This window comes from Felis catus, chromosome D2 (assembly GCF_018350175.1).
Source record: "Felis catus isolate Fca126 chromosome D2, F.catus_Fca126_mat1.0, whole genome shotgun sequence".
Lineage (NCBI taxonomy): Eukaryota > Metazoa > Chordata > Mammalia > Carnivora > Felidae > Felis > Felis catus.
This window is the reverse complement of record NC_058378.1, coordinates 8127111-8143751: the sequence shown is the minus strand read 5'-3', so window position 1 is coordinate 8143751 and position 16641 is coordinate 8127111. Positions and strand designations below refer to the sequence as shown.

The 16641-nt window shown below is 44.7% G+C and overlaps 1 protein-coding gene across 3 annotated transcripts; it reads right to left on the bottom strand.

Moving 5' to 3' along the window:
• Positions 1 to 586: 586 nt before the first annotated feature.
• Positions 587 to 16412, bottom strand: LIPF (lipase F, gastric type). 3 transcript variants are annotated; one of them, XM_003993865.4, is made up of 9 exons: positions 16290 to 16412; positions 15995 to 16112; positions 14739 to 14937; positions 13011 to 13120; positions 8371 to 8507; positions 6608 to 6754; positions 4439 to 4510; positions 3713 to 3784; positions 587 to 998 (listed from the first exon to the last, which is right to left on the bottom strand). In XM_003993865.4, the coding sequence occupies exons 1-9, from the start codon at positions 16392 to 16394 to the stop codon at positions 762 to 764; spliced, it is 1197 nt and encodes a 398-aa protein (XP_003993914.3). In that variant the 5' UTR covers positions 16395 to 16412; the 3' UTR covers positions 587 to 761. The 3 variants fall into 3 exon arrangements, with proteins under 3 accessions (XP_003993914.3, XP_019669705.2, XP_044896947.1); XM_019814146.2 differs by having other exon boundaries at positions 14739 to 14841; positions 15998 to 16112; XM_045041012.1 differs by lacking the exon at positions 6608 to 6754 and having other exon boundaries at positions 16290 to 16298.
• Between the last annotated feature and the right edge of the window lie 229 nt (positions 16413 to 16641).

The following is a 16641-nucleotide window of genomic DNA, read 5'->3' as shown; positions in this document are numbered from 1 at the left end:
GTCTCTTCCCTCTAGGAAGTGAGAATGAGCCGCCTTTGATTGAGCTTGTAGCTTGCTTCGCCATTTCATGGAGGTAAATACGCAAAACAGCACGTGATATGCAGCAGAGAGGGAGAGAGTGGGCTGCAGCGGTCGTAGGCCATAGAAGGCGATGCACACGGGTACTCGATCTCACGCACGCATGGGGGGCATCAGTGTTCCATCCCAGGACCGTCTGTTGGCAACACTCACCACTCGTGTCTCATGTTCTAGGTTGGGTCTAGCAGATGCATGGAATGGGAAGGCCGGAAGAGACGTTTCGCCTCTCCAGGAATCTGTTCTTTCAAGAGTTTCTGCACCCCATGTTAAGCACAAAAAATTTTTTTAATTATTTTATTTGTTTATTTTTTCCTTTATTTATTTTGAGAGAGAGAGAGAGAGAGAGAGGAGGGGAGAGGCAGAGAGAGAGGGAGAGAGAGAACATCCCAAGCAGGCTCTGCACCGTCAGCGTAGAGCCTGATGCAGGGCTTGAACTAATGAACGGTGAGATCGTGACCTCAAGCTGAAATCAAGAGTCTGACGATTAACCGACTGAGCCACCCAGGTGCCCCTTAAAATTATTTTAAATCCAAAACAATACACGGAAAGATTATTGATGCGAATATATTTCTAAAGTCAAAATTACGGGAAGAATCACCGTATCCCAAAGCATTATAGAGAACCATGTGTGAGAGAAGAAATTAATTTTGGAAAAATAAACGGATAATTCTTTAAATCTAGAACTACTTATTATCTTCTCCCATCATAGAAACGATTTCGTTGTAAATTACTTGAGGGGCATCCATGGCCCAGATAAAGTCCAAGTGATTGTAAGGAGGAATCTTCCTGTGGTAAATGAGATTGGGGAGTTTGGAAAGCAGAAGGTCCACATCTTCAGGGTCTGCCAACAAGTCATTGCCACCATTCCACACCGCAATCGGGACGTGCATGTCCGTCAGGTTGTAGTAGGGGGGTGTGGGCTAAAATGCAAGACAGAGAGAATCTCAGTTTTGTAGGTAGCTGCACTTTAAATATTTATTCCTTGGCTAGATTAATATATATTTACATATTTAATATATAATAATATATTTATATATTATTTAATATATAATATACGTATGTGTGTGTATATATGTGTATACACACACACATACATATATATGTGTATACATATACATATACGTATATATACATATATATACACACATATATATATATATGTAACATTAGCCGACCTAGATATTTTATTGAAGTATAATTGACTTAGAACATTATATTAATTTCAGGTGTACAACATAATGATTTAAAATATGCACATATCATGAAATGATTGCCACAATAAGTGTAGTTAATGTCCACCACCATGCACAGTCGCCATTTATTTTCTTGTGATGAGAACTTTCAAGATCTACTTTCTTGGCAACTTTCAAACACGCCATACGGTATTGTTCATTACAGTCACCATGCTGTACGTGACACCCTCAGGACTTACTTGTTGTATGAACTGGGAGTTTGTACCTTTTGACCACCGTCAGCCATTTTACCAACCCTGTACCCCTCACCTCTGCCAACTACCAACTGTTCTCGGTATCTATGAACTCAGCTGCGGTTTTTGTTTTCAGATCCCACATGGAAGTGAGATTATACACTACGTATCCTCCTCTGTCTGACTTAGTTGACTTAGTATCAAGCCCTCAGGTTTCATCCATGTTTTGCAAATGGCATGACCTAGTTTTTTAAGAAGATTCTTAACAGTCATTGCTCAGAGAAAGTCACCCTTATCCACAGCGCAAAGTAGATGCAATATGTTTTAGGTCAGTGCTTCTTAAACTCTAACAGGCTTGTAAATCACCTGTGGATGTTGTTAATATGAAGATGCTGATCTGAAGGAAGGGCCAGGATTCTGCATTCCTAGGTGATGCTGACACTGTTGGTCCTGGACCATGGCCTTGAATAGCAAGGCTGTAGATAACAATTCTTACAATTAAAAATTTAGATTTCTACCCAAGTGAAAGGAAGTGGATTTGACTGGATTCTAACTGTAATTGACTGTTTCTACCCAGACCCTCTAAAATATGATCTTGAAATGTCTTGAGTCATTTATTTTGGCTTCGTATTGATGTATCAGTAGGGTCAGTGGGTAGGTCAGTCAGTTCAGTGAAGGGGTTGTATTTGTTGAATACTTACCTGATTTTTACTAAATATTGGATCAAATTATGATAAAAGCTATCATCAGCCCCACTTGCATTTCTAGAAAATCACCATTTACACACACATTTTAAAAAGGTTAATAAAGCAGGACAAGGAAATAAGCAAACCATTACCAATTTCACCACTATCAACAGAGAATTTTGTTGGCTTTTTCCGATCATGTTCTCACGAATACTATCCAATATACTAAATTTTTCTATATTCTCACCTTACAGAATAGCCAACTTGTCATAGCAAAATAACGAATCATATAGAATTGTTCACAGTATTTTAACACTTTATTATAGTGAGGAAAAGAGTAGTATAGAGAATATCCATAATAATAAACCTACTTTCCTTTATTCATGTTCCACTGTTCAAAGGGTTTATTAGATGCTGGCTTCTGGCTCTTAAATTAGTGTCACTGCCTCAGTGGAAGAGGAAGACCATCCTGTGCTATTTCGGGCTTGGCTGGGGGGGAGGGTGCACTTGGGACTTGGTGTTCCAGGTCCTCCCTGTTGGGTGCCTGGGACTGCTGGTAGGTACAGCCCAGTAGAAAGGTAGATGCAAAGCAAGTCTGTGTTGTGGGGCCTTGTGGAGGTGATGGTCGGGGAAAAGGCATCTCAACAATGCTTGATCTGATGGTGTTGTGAGAAAACCCTCTTTAAAGACATCGAAAATGGCACAAAAGCAGGAGGCATCTTCTCTACACATACGATACTGTGGTGAAGAGATAGAAATCCCTTCTAAACATTGAGTCATGGGAAGCAGATGGAAATGGGGAGGCTCCCCACCAATACTTGGGTGGAAAATTTGGGGTGGGGTCAGAAGGAAGGGGAGAGGATTACCAAAACTGCAGGGTGGCTCTCCTGTTCAAATCTGGCCAGTGATGGTCTGAGGGTGCACCCTGCGCTGAGGGCTGGAAGACATTGTCTCATTCCACATCTGGGTGGAGAGACCAGATGTGCTCCTGCCTTTAGACAAAGCCCCTGCCTGCTGACAGGTATCTCAGCCTTGACCTGCCAACACGCCACCCTAACATCTTCCATCTGGAATGTGGTGGAATCACTTCTCTGGCTTTCGACAAAGGAAAGGGTGTTGTGTAAGAAGACCAGAGATTTCAGCTTTATCTCGCAAGCCGTTCCAATGATTGGCTTGTCGTATCAGAGAATTGCATTTCCGGAAGGAGGGAACTGTGCGCTGGGGTGTAGGATCCAGGGCAAGTCTGTGCAAGAGGGTGAGGGGCGATGCGTTCTAGAACGTTCCTTGCACGTGGTGGTGCGGTACCCTGAGTGCAGCCACTGGAGCAGGAGTTCACGGCGCGATGTCTGGTCTGATGACAGGATTCTAAGGAAATTATCATCCACTTTCTAATTTCCTTAAGGATGAGTCTGGGCACTAACACTCCTTTGGAAAGTGTATGCATGATTATTGTAATGTCATCTCAAACCTTTTATATCTTTGTCTTTCAAAATGTGAATAATTTTAACTTCAAGAAGCTTACCTGATGAAAGTGAATCATGTTCTGAACCGGACTTCCCCAGTCAAAAGCTTGGAATTTCCCAGACTTGACAGCCTAATGGAGAGAAATTAAGAATACAAAGAAATAAAAACTCTCCTCACTGTGTGAAAATCAAAGCTTTCTAGGAAGTTTACTTCCAATGTAAACAGTTATTGAAAAACATTCTTCTCCTTCCAAAAAACCAAGACTGTTCATCATCTAGGACAAGATATCTATGCAAATTTAAATGTAGCTTTGCTTGAAATATTTTTTTCTTGCATGCCACGTCCTAAAAATCATTCATTTCTTTGCTCCCAAAAGTGATTGTTTTCAGAGGATTTCCATTCACATGGATTGATAGCTATTATCAGCAACTAGCTACATGGCAGAAAAATTTCCTGCCAGGAGCATTTGACAAACTATCTTAAGAGTGTGCTTTAGGGGGGTGTCTGGGTGGCTCAGTTGGTTAAGCGTCCGACTTCGGCTCAGGTCATGATCTCGTGGCTCGTGGGTTTGAGACCCATCAGGCTCTGTGCTGACAGATCAGAGCCCGGAGCCTGCTTTGGATTCTATGTCTCCCCTTCTCTCTGCCCCTCCTTTGCCCATGCTCTGTCTCTCTGTCTCAAAAATAAAAATAAACACTAAAAAAAAAAAATGAATGTGCTTTGGGTAAAGTGCCAGGGGTTCAGGCACACAACAGAAGTTTTAATAGTATTTGAGAAATGATACCTGGGACCAGTGGAGGACGTTTTGAACCGACGTTCCTGCTGGATTATGTGACAGATACACATCCAAGCGACTCTAGAAAGCAAACACAGACACACAGACACCGATGTATATTTGGTTTCTTAAAAGTAGCCTAAGACTGAAATTGCTCTGATCCAGGTCAGGTGTTTAAGGGCAGGGTTTACCCGAAAGATAGGAGCAACACGGTTGTATGCCAGTTTAGAGTTTGCAAGGGGCAATTGCAGGAGCCAGTTTGTTTGGTCAGTGGCTATTCCATGAGAAGACTTCCCAAGAAGTTTCGAGAAATGGCCAATGTCACATGGTTTGTATCAGGGTGGAGCCAGGGACTTTAATCTAGCTCTCTAACGTCTCAGCTCTTCATTCTTCCCTACCCGGTGCCGGAGTGCAGTAAATGTAACGTCCATACACAAGCCTCTTGCTCTACAGACCTATATATGTATATATATCTAGACATATGTATGTATACGCCATATATGTGATAGTCAGTATACATATATGGTACATTTATAATCTCTGTGCCATCCTGCTGTCTTATCAGTGTCCTTGGTCAGACCCCAGACAACAAACTGAAATCCCCATCTCATCTTGCATAGATTAGTTCATAGTGGGTCTTAATTCCACTGTATCGAAGACCATGGATAGGATCAAACAAATTGACCATCTTCATAGGGGAATGAAGTATCTCTTCACATGATTTTCATGCAGAGGATGAACTCTCTAATTGCCTCCTCATGTATCTATTTTATTATTATTTTTCTCATAAGGCTTTTATGGATGGAACCCAGTAATTTGGTCTGCCTTTTCTTGGTGTGGTAAAGGTAGACTACTCTGTTGAGCTCCACATACAAAATGGCAGACATTCCCAGAGCCAAAGAGAGTGACTCCCTTCCAAGGGAGAAGGATGAGACTTGTATTTACCATAAAAAATAGGAACTAAGGAAAGTTCCCTTTGTTCGTATATATTTTAAAATATCTACAGATTCTGACTAACATTGAGAAAAAGACCTGAATGTCCTTGATTTCCATGACAGAGGGAACATATCTGTCTTTTCACCGTTGTGTTCCCAGTAGCTACAACCCTTAGTAGTGCCTCCAATAAACGTTGTTTAGTGAGTAGGTACCTGTAGGTAGAATTATATCGTCTTATCAGTGCACTTGGTGTTTTTGGTTTTTTTTCAGGTGCTCAAGGGTATGTAACTAAACTGACAACTTTGAGTGAGGAGAATTGTCGATATATAATAGTATCACTAGCAAAACGTGCTATTGCTATGAGTGATGTGCTTTGAACTATGCTCTGTATGTCTTCCACATATTAGTTCATTTAATCTCCACAATGGTACATTTTGTGGAAAAGCAAACCAAGAAGATGAGTGTAAGCTCCAAAAACAGGATTTGAATTTAGCCTCTTAGCTTGACTCCATACTCTTAACTACTTTTGATTCTGCATTTTGCAGTCTTAAAACCCCAATCCGGGGCACATGGTTGGCTCAGTCAGTTAAGCGTTGGACTGCTGATTTCAGTCAGGTCATGATCTCACGGTTCATGAGTTCGAGCCCGCATTGGATTCTCTCTCTCCCTCTCTCTCTGCCCTTTCCCCACTCATGCTCTCTCTCTCGGTGGTCAAAAGTGAGTAGTGCTCACCATCTACTATTTTTTCTACCTGCTGTTTACTTTAGGGGGCCCTTGGGTGACAGCAGGGAGCTGAAGGGAACAAAACTGGGAGCAACGGTGTGACTTGCCTTGGGCTGAGCTACATGGCCAGGACACAGTTCTGAAGCTATTCCTGGCTGTTTCAACGATCATTTCTTTAAAAAAAATTTTTTTTGTGTAATGTTTATTTTTAAGAGAGCGAGAGAGACAGAGCGCAAGCAGGGGAGGGGCAGAGAGAGAGAGAAGGAGACACAGAATCCAAAGCAGGCTTCAGGTTCTGAGCTGTCAGCACAGAGCCCGACACGAGGCTGGAACCCACGGACCACGAGATCATGACCTGAGCCAAAGTTGGACGCATAACCGACTGAGCCCCCCAGGCGCCCCTGAACGATCATTTCTAAGTGATGGTAGGACAAGTCATCAAAGTGTTGCTCAAAATCTTCAGAATAGAAATGTCAATGCAAAAAAAAAAAAAAAAAAGAAATGTCAATGCATACAAACCATATTCAAGTTACTAGTGTCAAATCCACAAATGATAAATAAGGTGTTGCTACAGAGGAGCTCCACTATCTCGCGGGAGCACACTTCAGTGGCAAGAAATTGATCAAAAAAGTGGTGTGGGTAGAATATTTTGTTCCCGAATATCATCTGAAAAACAAAAGCATCGTTAGAAGTTTCCAAAAATTAAGCTGCAGAAAAGACGCATTAATTTGTCTTGTTTCCTGGTATAGGTGTGACTAGGCTGATGGGATTTTCATCTTATGTTGTCTTAGGAATCTTGAAAACTTTTTCTCACTTTATTCCCACAACAGAGTTGTGGAGGGGATAGGTCCGATGCTCCATACTGAGTATTTATGGTTCCACCGAGAAATGTACTGGCTGCTGAGAAGTATAAGACACAAAGAATTGTGTCTAGTTGGGCTACTAAGCGTTATGAAATAAGATCATAAAACAATGTGGCAGAATGTCATAATTAAGTGCCGAGATACGTGATTTCAGCAATAAAACATGAAAAGATCAGGAGCGGAAATGGTGACTCAGCCATATTTTCAGCAAAGCCTTTGGAAAGACAACGAAGCCAGGACTGCATGGGTTGAAAGACCATTGAAAGATTTGCTTCAAGTCTTCTTGAGGAAAGAAGAAGGCTGCATGAGGAAACAGGAGGCTAATAAAGAGTCAGGGGCTTGTGCTAAGTAGAACTGGATTATAGCTAGAATCCTGACCCAAGCCTCAAGCCCCTGACTTAAGGTCTAGTGCTTTTTATTATTATTTTAAAACCATCTGTCCACATCGCCTATCAGAGCCTCAGAGCACAAGGAGGTAATAAATGTCTGCATCAACGCAGCCAGTAATTATACTCAAGGTCATTACGATTTTTCACATTCTGAATAGAAGCTTTACAAATGTAGTTTGGAGGTAAAGTCTCTTAGGCTTGCGACACACACACACACACACATGTTCGTTCGGAGTGAAAAGAAATGAATAGTACCAAACCGCAGGAGGAAATAGCATCATGACTTTTTACAGACTGATGTAAAACTGTTCTAAAGGATGTTGTGTCTGCGTATGTGAGCGTTGGTTTCTGCAGGGGGAGACGGAGGGGATTAAGTGTAGGAAGAACAAAGATTACGAATTCCCTCCCCTGTAGGCGCCTATACAAGGCACTTCCGGTTTATTGTGACCCATGCTCCAGTCCTCTGGAACCCCACTAAAGGAGGAAACTCTTAGGAAAAGCGTTGGAAAGCCAAGGGCATTTGATGAAGGGCCTCAAGGTCCTGGCCTCGCCAAGCGTTGCCTTCTTCTGCTCTTCTTCCTTTTCTCTCCCCTTCCCTTTGTTTTCTACCCTTCCTCTTCCTGGTTTTCTCCCCGATGGGTAGTTTACGCTTCTTCTTTTGACTGTGTGGTTTTGTTCTTATTTCCCCTTCCCCGCCCTGGTGTGGAATCGCGGCTTTCACACAGGTTGAAGGAAACCGAACATCTGTGAGGGAGCACCCACACTCCCGGAGTTGCTAACCCTTGGAAAGTAACGGAACATACAGAAACACATGGGGATCTCAGCGGCTCAACGGGGACTCAACTGCGGTCGGCGCTAGCCGAGAAATAATACACGCGCGCGCACAAGGAATAAAACGCGCATGCGTCCCTCCCCACTCCTGGGTGAAAACGTGATTGGAAACCACCCCAGGTGATTTTGTTCTGTCTGCATCACTCTGAAACCCAGGGGCGATTTGTTATCTTAGATTCAATTAAAGAGAATCACATACCTTGAAGAGGAATGACGGAAGAAGCATGAGCTTGTTTAACAGGGTCTTGGTGTACTTGACAGTGGCCACAGGAGCCAGCGCATAAAAAGTTTTTATTTTCTTAGCCAGCTTGGGATTGGTAGAGAAGGCAATAAAACCTGAAATAGAACAAGGAATCGGTGAAGAAGGCCCACGCGCGTGTGCGCGCGTGTGTTCCAAGCGTGACATTATTTTGGATTTACTCCAAGTGCCATTTACTAAGAGTGACAACCTGAGACACTGACCATCTCTGCTTGCTCAGAGCGATCAGATTTTCATAGATTCGTTTTCTTCTCATAGACTGTCTGGGAACATGAGGCTAGAACTTTTCAAGTCATAATAAATTCTTTTATCTGACTTTCGAAAATAGGCTAACTTTAGGTTAATCAAATGGTGACAAGAGCGATGTATACAACGTATGGATTTTGATGAGTTCAAATTCATGTCATCTCAGGGAGATCATTAGCATTGCAGATGAGTAGGGTATGTAAGTGGGAAGATTAAAAGCACAGGTTTGAAATCTGACCAAACAGGATTTGAATCCCAGTTCTGTGGTTTACTGGCTTTGTGACCTTGGAGGAGTCACCTAAAACTAAGAGCCCCAGTTTTCTCATCTGAAATATGGGGATAATAATGAGTGCTTCATTAGGTTTTTTAGGAAGCAAGTGAGGTGAATTATAGAAGGTATTTACCAGGACACGAGGCATATCGTAAATGCTGGACAAGTGAGTGGCCAAGATAATTCAAACATCTACACACGGTAAATATACTCAGCTCCTGTCTGTAATGAACTGATTTTATGAACAGTAGCATATTGGTAGACTAGGATGTGACCAAATAGTTATTGAGCTAAATTCTATATAGTCAAACTACGTGGGATAATCTCTCCCCACAGTTAATAATCGGGTTTTTTTAGACACAAGAATAGCCTGAAAAAAAAAAAAAGTTTCAAATGTAGACACTTACGTCACCTATGTAATATACAGCCTAATTTTACTTGAGGAAGAATGGTCTTTCAAGAAGACTACATTTATTACAGGATTCTTTACTTGATTCCCTAACTCTGCAGATTACAACCAGCATATCACCCAGAGAAAGCAAGAATCACACGTGAAGAACCCGCGTGGGTATCAGTAGGTCCCCACACTGTCAAGACAGGTGACGTCTCAGAATACACTTGCTGGCTCAAGATGAACAATCCTATTTTACGCGCAATTCTAACAAGGGTGCTTATCTAACTTCCCAGTACACAGAAGATTAGAAACACCTTCCAGAAGAATAGGAGTGGGGTGACAGCAGTGATAAGATATCCATTCGTAAGAAAGAAGAATGATCCCGTTTAATTCAGTTGACTCCAAAGAGCGGTCATTGGGAGTTATTTAGTGTCAGTCCTATCTCAACAAATCCTAAGGACACTGTTGCAGTGTATCTCAAGGCAAAAATTTTATGACCCAAGATCATCGAGAAAAGGTTAAACTCTGTTCGGTGTGTGCTATTTAAAAAAGCAGCAGTGTAGGGGCGCCTGGGTGGCTCAGCTGGTTGAGCACCTGACTTCAGCTCAGGCCATGATCTCGCGGTTCGTGAGTTCGAGCCCCTCATTGGGCTTTTTGCTGTCCGTGCAGCACCTGCTTTGCATCCTCTGTCCTCCTCTCTCTCTGCCCCTCCCCACTCATTCCCCCCCCCCCAAAAAAGAAATAAAACACTAAAAAAAAAAGGCAGAGGTGTGTCATGAGTCGAAGGCAGATTTCCCTCCAAATGATGGGATTTTTGTGTGGTTTTGGAGACTAAAGGGGTGAAGTTTTGGTAATCTAGAGCACCTGCCACTCTTTGACAGAGGAGTGTGAGTCGATTATGGGCCATGTGGGACTGATGCTGTGCTGCCCTGCCTGGATTCCTTACACCTCTGAGGCATTTATTCAACCCCAGCGGCTCCTCTCTCATTTTGCTTTTGCTCAAGACAATCCAGGGTTCTCAAAGAATTCAACAGAATCTCTTCCCAGGGCAGCCTGCATTGAATGGCTGGCCAACAGGTGGGTAAAAAGGCCCAGCCACCTCGTCTCGCTCAAAGACTCTGAAAAGTCATCCCAGACAGAGTGCGCTGAGGACTTTTTGGGGACTGCATCACGTCCCAGCTTCTTCCCCTGCTACGCCCGCCTTTCTGGCCTTCGCTCAAGCAGTGTTTATGTACACGTCTTGAATACGAATCCTCATCTCCTTGGACACATGCTGTATGCCACAATGACAAAGGACACCCGGAAGCTCTTCTTCAGACCTCCTTCTCCGTCTCAAATTCTCTAGGGGAGATCCGTGCTGTAGGGGAGCAAGCGGTCAAAAGAGGATTCCCACGAGCGCCCACCACCAACTTCATCGACTTCTTCGCGTCTGTGTCTAGACACGGACGTTCCAATCGCTTCGAATCATGGCACGGGCTCAGGCCATCAGCCGAGAGTGGGGACTAGCGTAAAAACACACTGTTATTCCGCCCCCTTTCGCTTCCACCCTTTCCCTTCCCTGTCTGGCTGTCTCTCATGCGCTCTTGAACTCACTAGATGCTCACATCCCAGCCACTCCTCTGAGGTTGCTCTTAGGAAGGTCACCTCTCCTTCTGCCAAGTGCAGTGGTCCCTTCTCAGACTTCATTTCACCTGACTCCTCAACAGCCTCTTCCACGGTTGACCACCTTCTCCTTAAAACACATTCTCCTCTTGACTTCCAGAACACCAGGCACTCCTGGCTTCCCTCCGGGCTATTGTCACCATCACTTCCCAGGATCATTGTCTGGTTCCCTCTCATCTTCCAGGTTAAGAGCGGCCCAGGCCTTAGTCGGGGGACACCTTCTCTTTCCTGTCTGACCTCACTCCTTTGCCTCCTGTCTCATGTACATTTTGTGTTTTCAGTCCAGTCCTCTCCCCTGAACCCCAGGTTTGTATCATTACTCGACTGCTTGGCCCTGCACTGAAATCTCCGACAGGTATCTAAGAGTCAGCAGCTAGAGAATGCAGCCCCTGTTCCCTGGTGCCATATCAGCCCTTCTCACAGCCTTTGCCATCGGGGTTTGGGTGTCTCCATGACTCCAGGTGCTCAGGTCACAAATCCCGGTGTCATTCTTGACTCCTCTCTTTCTCTCACACCCCATATCCACTGTGGAGGCAAGTCCTGTACGTTGCCCCTCCAGAAAATATCTGGAAACTAACCGTGCACCACAGCTCCCTACCCTCAGCCAGGTCACTGTCAAGTCTCAGGCGGGTGGGTTACTCTAAGGGTCCTCTAGCTGGGTTCCCTAACCCAGTTCTCCATCAGCAGCTGGAGGGATCCTGTTCACAGGACTCTGTACCTTCCCATCCTGTTGAGGATCCTGAGGTCAGATGCTAGAACTCCTCTCTTCAAAACTCTGTGGTTTCCCTGTTCACTCAGAGTAAAAGCTGAAATCCGTGCAACCGTCAGAAAGCCCTGGGGCGCCTGGGTGGCTCCGTCGGTTAGGAGTCCAACTTCTGCTCAGGTCATGATCTCACAGTGCCTGAGTTCGAGCCCCGCGTCAGGCTCTGTGCCGAAAGCTCGGAGCCTGGAGCCTGCTTCGGATCCTGTGTCTCCCTCTCTCTGCCCCTTCCCCACTTCAAAAATAAATAAACATTAAAAAGCCCTGAACAGTCTGCCCTCCTCAAACCACATCCCACCCCTCCATCTCGTCTCTCGCTGTCTCTCTATCTCGTTCAGCTACACCATGCATTGCCTCGTAGCCGTTCCTTGAACACGCTGCAGCCTCAGAGCCTTAAAGGCTCTTGTCCTCCTTTCCTCCCGAACATCAGTCTTTCAGGTATACACACGGCTCAGACCCTGACCTCCTTCGTGCCTTTACTCTGAGAGTGCTGGTGGTTTTCTCCAAACTCGCTGAATCCCCTCTAATGCTCCCCGAGAGGCTTTCCCGATTTATTTGTTTCCCGTAACATTACTATTACCTACCTACTCTCTTAAAAAGAATTTTTTGTAAGTTTATTTATTTTCAGAGAGAGCATGAGCAGGGGAGGGGCAAAGAGAGAGAGGGAGAGAGAGAGAATCATCCCAAGCAGGCTCCATGCTGTCATCACGGAGCCCGTCGTGGGGGCTCAGACTCACAAACCAGGAGATCATGACCTGAGCGGAAGTCAAGAGTCTGACGCTGAACCTACTGAGCCACTCAGGCACTCCTATTTTACTTTTTTGATCCTTGTTACCTTCTCTGCCTCCCCACTAGAGTATATGCAGTACAAAGATGGAAATTTTAATGTACTTCGTTTATTGCTGTATTCTTAGGACACATGGCTGGTGCTCCATAAATGCGGTTGAATGGATGGAGTAAGGTCAATCCGGAGGCCGTGCGAAGCCATGTCTCGGAGCGTGGGCTTGGCCGTCAGATGGCCCGAGCTAGTATCTGAGTCACCCTCTGTGCTGCACCTGTGTTACGTGTGCACAAATGATTTACCCTCCTGTTTTGCTTCCCCATATATACGATAGGAATAATAATTGTCCCCATGTCACTGGGTCGTTGCGGCCATTACATCATAGAATGAATGGAAAACGATCAGCAAATGGCCAATATGCCTGCCCCACCACTGGAAGGAGGTCTATAAGAACCCTTTTACCTACCAATCGTGGTGCCCTGGGAATGGCCAACGTAGCGGAGCTGATCCTGTCCAGTTTTCTTTAAAATGAAGTCAATTGTGGCTGGAAGGTCGTATTTAGCCATTTCATCAAAGCTGCAAGAAAAAGAATAAAAATAAAATGACATGCATTTCCTTGCTATAATTTCTAAGAGTCGAGCATATTTATAGCTAAGCCTCTCTTAGAGAAACAGAAAACCAGGTTCTCTAAGCATTGCTGCTGATCGACCATTAGCTAATGCTGATAGACCATTAGCATTAGGTGCTTTGGAGGGGCGGCTTCTCATAAACAGATGACATCATCTCTGAGGCACAGCGTTACAGCTGCAGTTTAATCCAAACAAGGTAGCATCTGCAGATGGGGATTATTCCTACACCTAAAAATGAAAGTCAGATTTAATAATCCTTCGTATGCAGTGTTCCAGTGCCTGATCAGGTGAATCGTATCTTCCTCTATTTTACTTTCCACGGATGAGCCAGAGTGAGCTTTTGAAAATGCAGACGGGGAGGGGCGCCTGGGTGGCTCAGTCGGTTAAGCGTCCCACTTCGGCTCAGGTCATGATCTCATGGTTCATGAGTTTGAGCCCCACTTAGGGCTCTGTGCTGACAGCTGGGAGCCTGGAGCCTGCTTGGGATTCTGTGTCTCCCTCTCTCTCTGCCCCCAGCCCCTGCTCATGCTCTCTCTCTCTCTCTCTCTCTCTCTCAAAAATAAACATTTAAAAAAGAAAAGGAAATGCAAACGGAGATTATGCCACTCCGTTGGTGGAGACTTTCTGGTGGCTTCTCATTGCACTCAGACGAGTTCCCAGGCCCTCAGCGTGACCCTTGTAGCTGGCCTGACCCGGCCCTCTTCAGCATCTGTCATCTCCCGTCCTGTCTCTCTTCCTCATCACTCAGGAGTCATGGGCTTCCTCTCAGGCCCTGGGACCCTCAGAGCACTTCTGTGCCTCAGCATCATCACAGAAATCTCTGCTGTTTCCCCTTTTATCTGCAATTTCCAGGGACGAGGCCCTAGAGGGCCGGAGATCAGAAACCTGTGCAAATCTTTCCACAGTGTCCCCGATCTTTACTCTCTCCCTCCCCCGCCTCAGCCTGGAATCTCCCAGGTTCTTGAATCTCCCACGGAGTTTTAATATCCTCCCGAATCTCTGCGGATGCTCCTTTGGGAATCTGATGAGGGCAGTGAATGTTCTTGTTTCAGGTTGCTTTGCTCATTCCATTTGGAAAAGCGTATTCAGGGAATCTGCGAATAATGGTGCTGAGATCTATAGAAAGTGTGGGGGGAGAGCTACCCTTGCAGGGAGGTGTATGGAAGAAACCAAAAAGGGATTAGGATACGAATGGCTTGCTTTTATCCCACTTGGAGGATAACAGGTTAAAATAGGACTGGGTTGGGGGCGCCTGGGTGGCTCAGTCGGCTCAGGGTCCAACTTTGGCTCGGGTCATGATCTCGACGTTCGTGAGTTCAAGACCCATGTCAGACTCTGTGCTGACAGCTCGGAGCCTGGAGCCTGCTTCGGACTCTGTGTCTCCCTCTCCCTCTCTGCCCCTCCCCTACTCATGCTCTGTCTCTCTCTCCCTCCCTCTGTCTCTCAAAAAATAAATAAACACTTAAAAATTTAAAAAACAATAGGTCTGGGTTGGAATACACACGCACGCGACCACCCATGCTTTCTAAACTCAGTATTTATTTTTAATTGTCCCTTTTCTTTACCTGAAAGCCCAGAATTCAACTGAGTCTGGCGAGTAGTATAGGTTTTTCCTGGCCCAGGTGTTCCCCCTGCTGTTCCCCAGCCACACATCATAACCAGCATCGGCCAGAAGGAAGGCCAGGCTGTTGTTGGGAAGGTTGGAAATCCAGTTTGTGGCTGACGCGAGCAAACCGTGCTGCAAAAACACAACAGGTCTCCGGCCTAAGGGAGAAAAGTGTATTCAAGCTTTATAAACTCATCCCTTATTCTCAGATAAACACGAAGACAGAACTAGGCTTTCGTAGGACACGAATGCAATACGTTGGCTTGACTGAGTTGACCATTTGAATATACTATCTTAATCACGGTGACAGTTACTCAAGTGACAAGCCACATCGAATTGTGCACTTTAAATATGTGCTGTTTATTGGATGCCAATTCTATCTCAAAAGCCATTGAAAAACTTATATTCTGAGGAAATTCAGCATGTTGTTAATTTAAGTGGATTGTGAGTGGTAAAGTGATAGGTGATCTTGCTGAATTTTACTCTTTTTTGTGCTTCACCGTTTTCTTGCAATGAGAAAAAAGATAAATTTTTGGCAGCAATAGCCAAAAAGATGACCTTTATCTGTTCAGGAAATGAGCCTCAAATCATCTCGCACATTCTGGCTAACTTTTCTTGATCTCCGGGACTCAGCTTAATTATTGTTTCCAGAGCAAGTTTTTCTTGACTTCCGCTAGCCCAGTTAGGCACCTTTGCCAGAACATCTAGTTTTTTTTTTTTTTTTTTTAATTTTTTTTTTCCACGTTTTATTTTATTTTTGGGACAGAGAGAGACAGAGCATGAACGGGGGAGGGGCAGAGAGAGAGGGAGACACAGAATCGGAAACAGGCTCCAGGCTCTGAGCCATCAGCCCAGAACCTGACGCGGGGCTCGAACTCGCGGACCGTGAGATCGTGACCTGAGCTGAAGTCGGCCGCTTAACCTACTGCGCCACCCAGGCGCCCCCAGAACGTCTAGTTTAATAGTCTCTGTACATGTCTAGCATGTGTCACATATTATTGTAACCATCTGTCCATGTATCTATCTCATTGACTTGATGGTGATCTCTTTGAAGACCAGAGGTAAAGTTTCATCACTGTTACATTTCCAGAACAAGCAAGACCCATTAAGTCCTTAGGAGGAAATGAAAGGAGGAAGGAGGGGAGGAAAGAATGAAAGGAAGAAAAGTGTGAGGGAAAGAGGAAGGGAGAAAAAGGGAGGGAGGCAGGGTTATACCTTTATTCTCTGAATTTTTCCTTCCATAAGGGATTCTGTTGATCCCAAGGACGTAACCATCCTCAGTCACAACTTCATGCTCTTCATTTGGGTATCCCCAGAAGGAGATCATCTGACTCTGGGGAGGAAAAACACAGCTTTAAGTTTTAGTTGACTTTTTAAACGCATCTGGTAAGCAGATATGGTTAGTTACTCTTGATCGGTCATGTCAAGGCTTCACCTCACCGTGATTCTAAGTCACGGTGGTAGCTCCTCGTTCTATAGGTTCCCTACCCCCCGCCCCCCAGTGACTTACAATATTCATAGTCACTTCAGGGTTTGTCGGATGTAATTTTCCCAAGAAACCATGTGTGGTTCCAAGCGCAGATATCAAACTGGCCACTGTTAATAGCAACAGCATTTTGGTCTTGCCTGAAACAGAAGAATGACCCACGCATGGTTAAACTATTACACTTTCTTCATACTTGTATTTTGTGCTAATTTCACGCAAACTAGAGAAAGGCTTGGGTTGGATTATATTCTGTTGGGCAATAAACTGGGACACGTGGATATCGGCGTCGCAATGCTTGACTTGATTCCTTTCAGAACATTTCCCACTCGGTTTTCCAGTCGTGTTGAGTAAACCTGAATCGATAAAAATGTCTTCT

Coding starts and splice junctions, on each gene's coding strand:
- LIPF (XM_003993865.4), bottom strand. CDS start 16,394: ATGCTGTTGCTATTAACAGTGGCCAGTTTGATATCTGCGCTTGGAACC. Junction 4,511..6,607: donor ACACTAGTAACTTGAATATG/GTTTGTATGCAT, acceptor TTTGCTTTCTAG/AGTCGCTTGGATGTGTATCT. Junction 999..3,712: donor ACATGATTCACTTTCATCAG/GTAAGCTTCTTG, acceptor CTTGCATTTTAG/CCCACACCCCCCTACTACAA.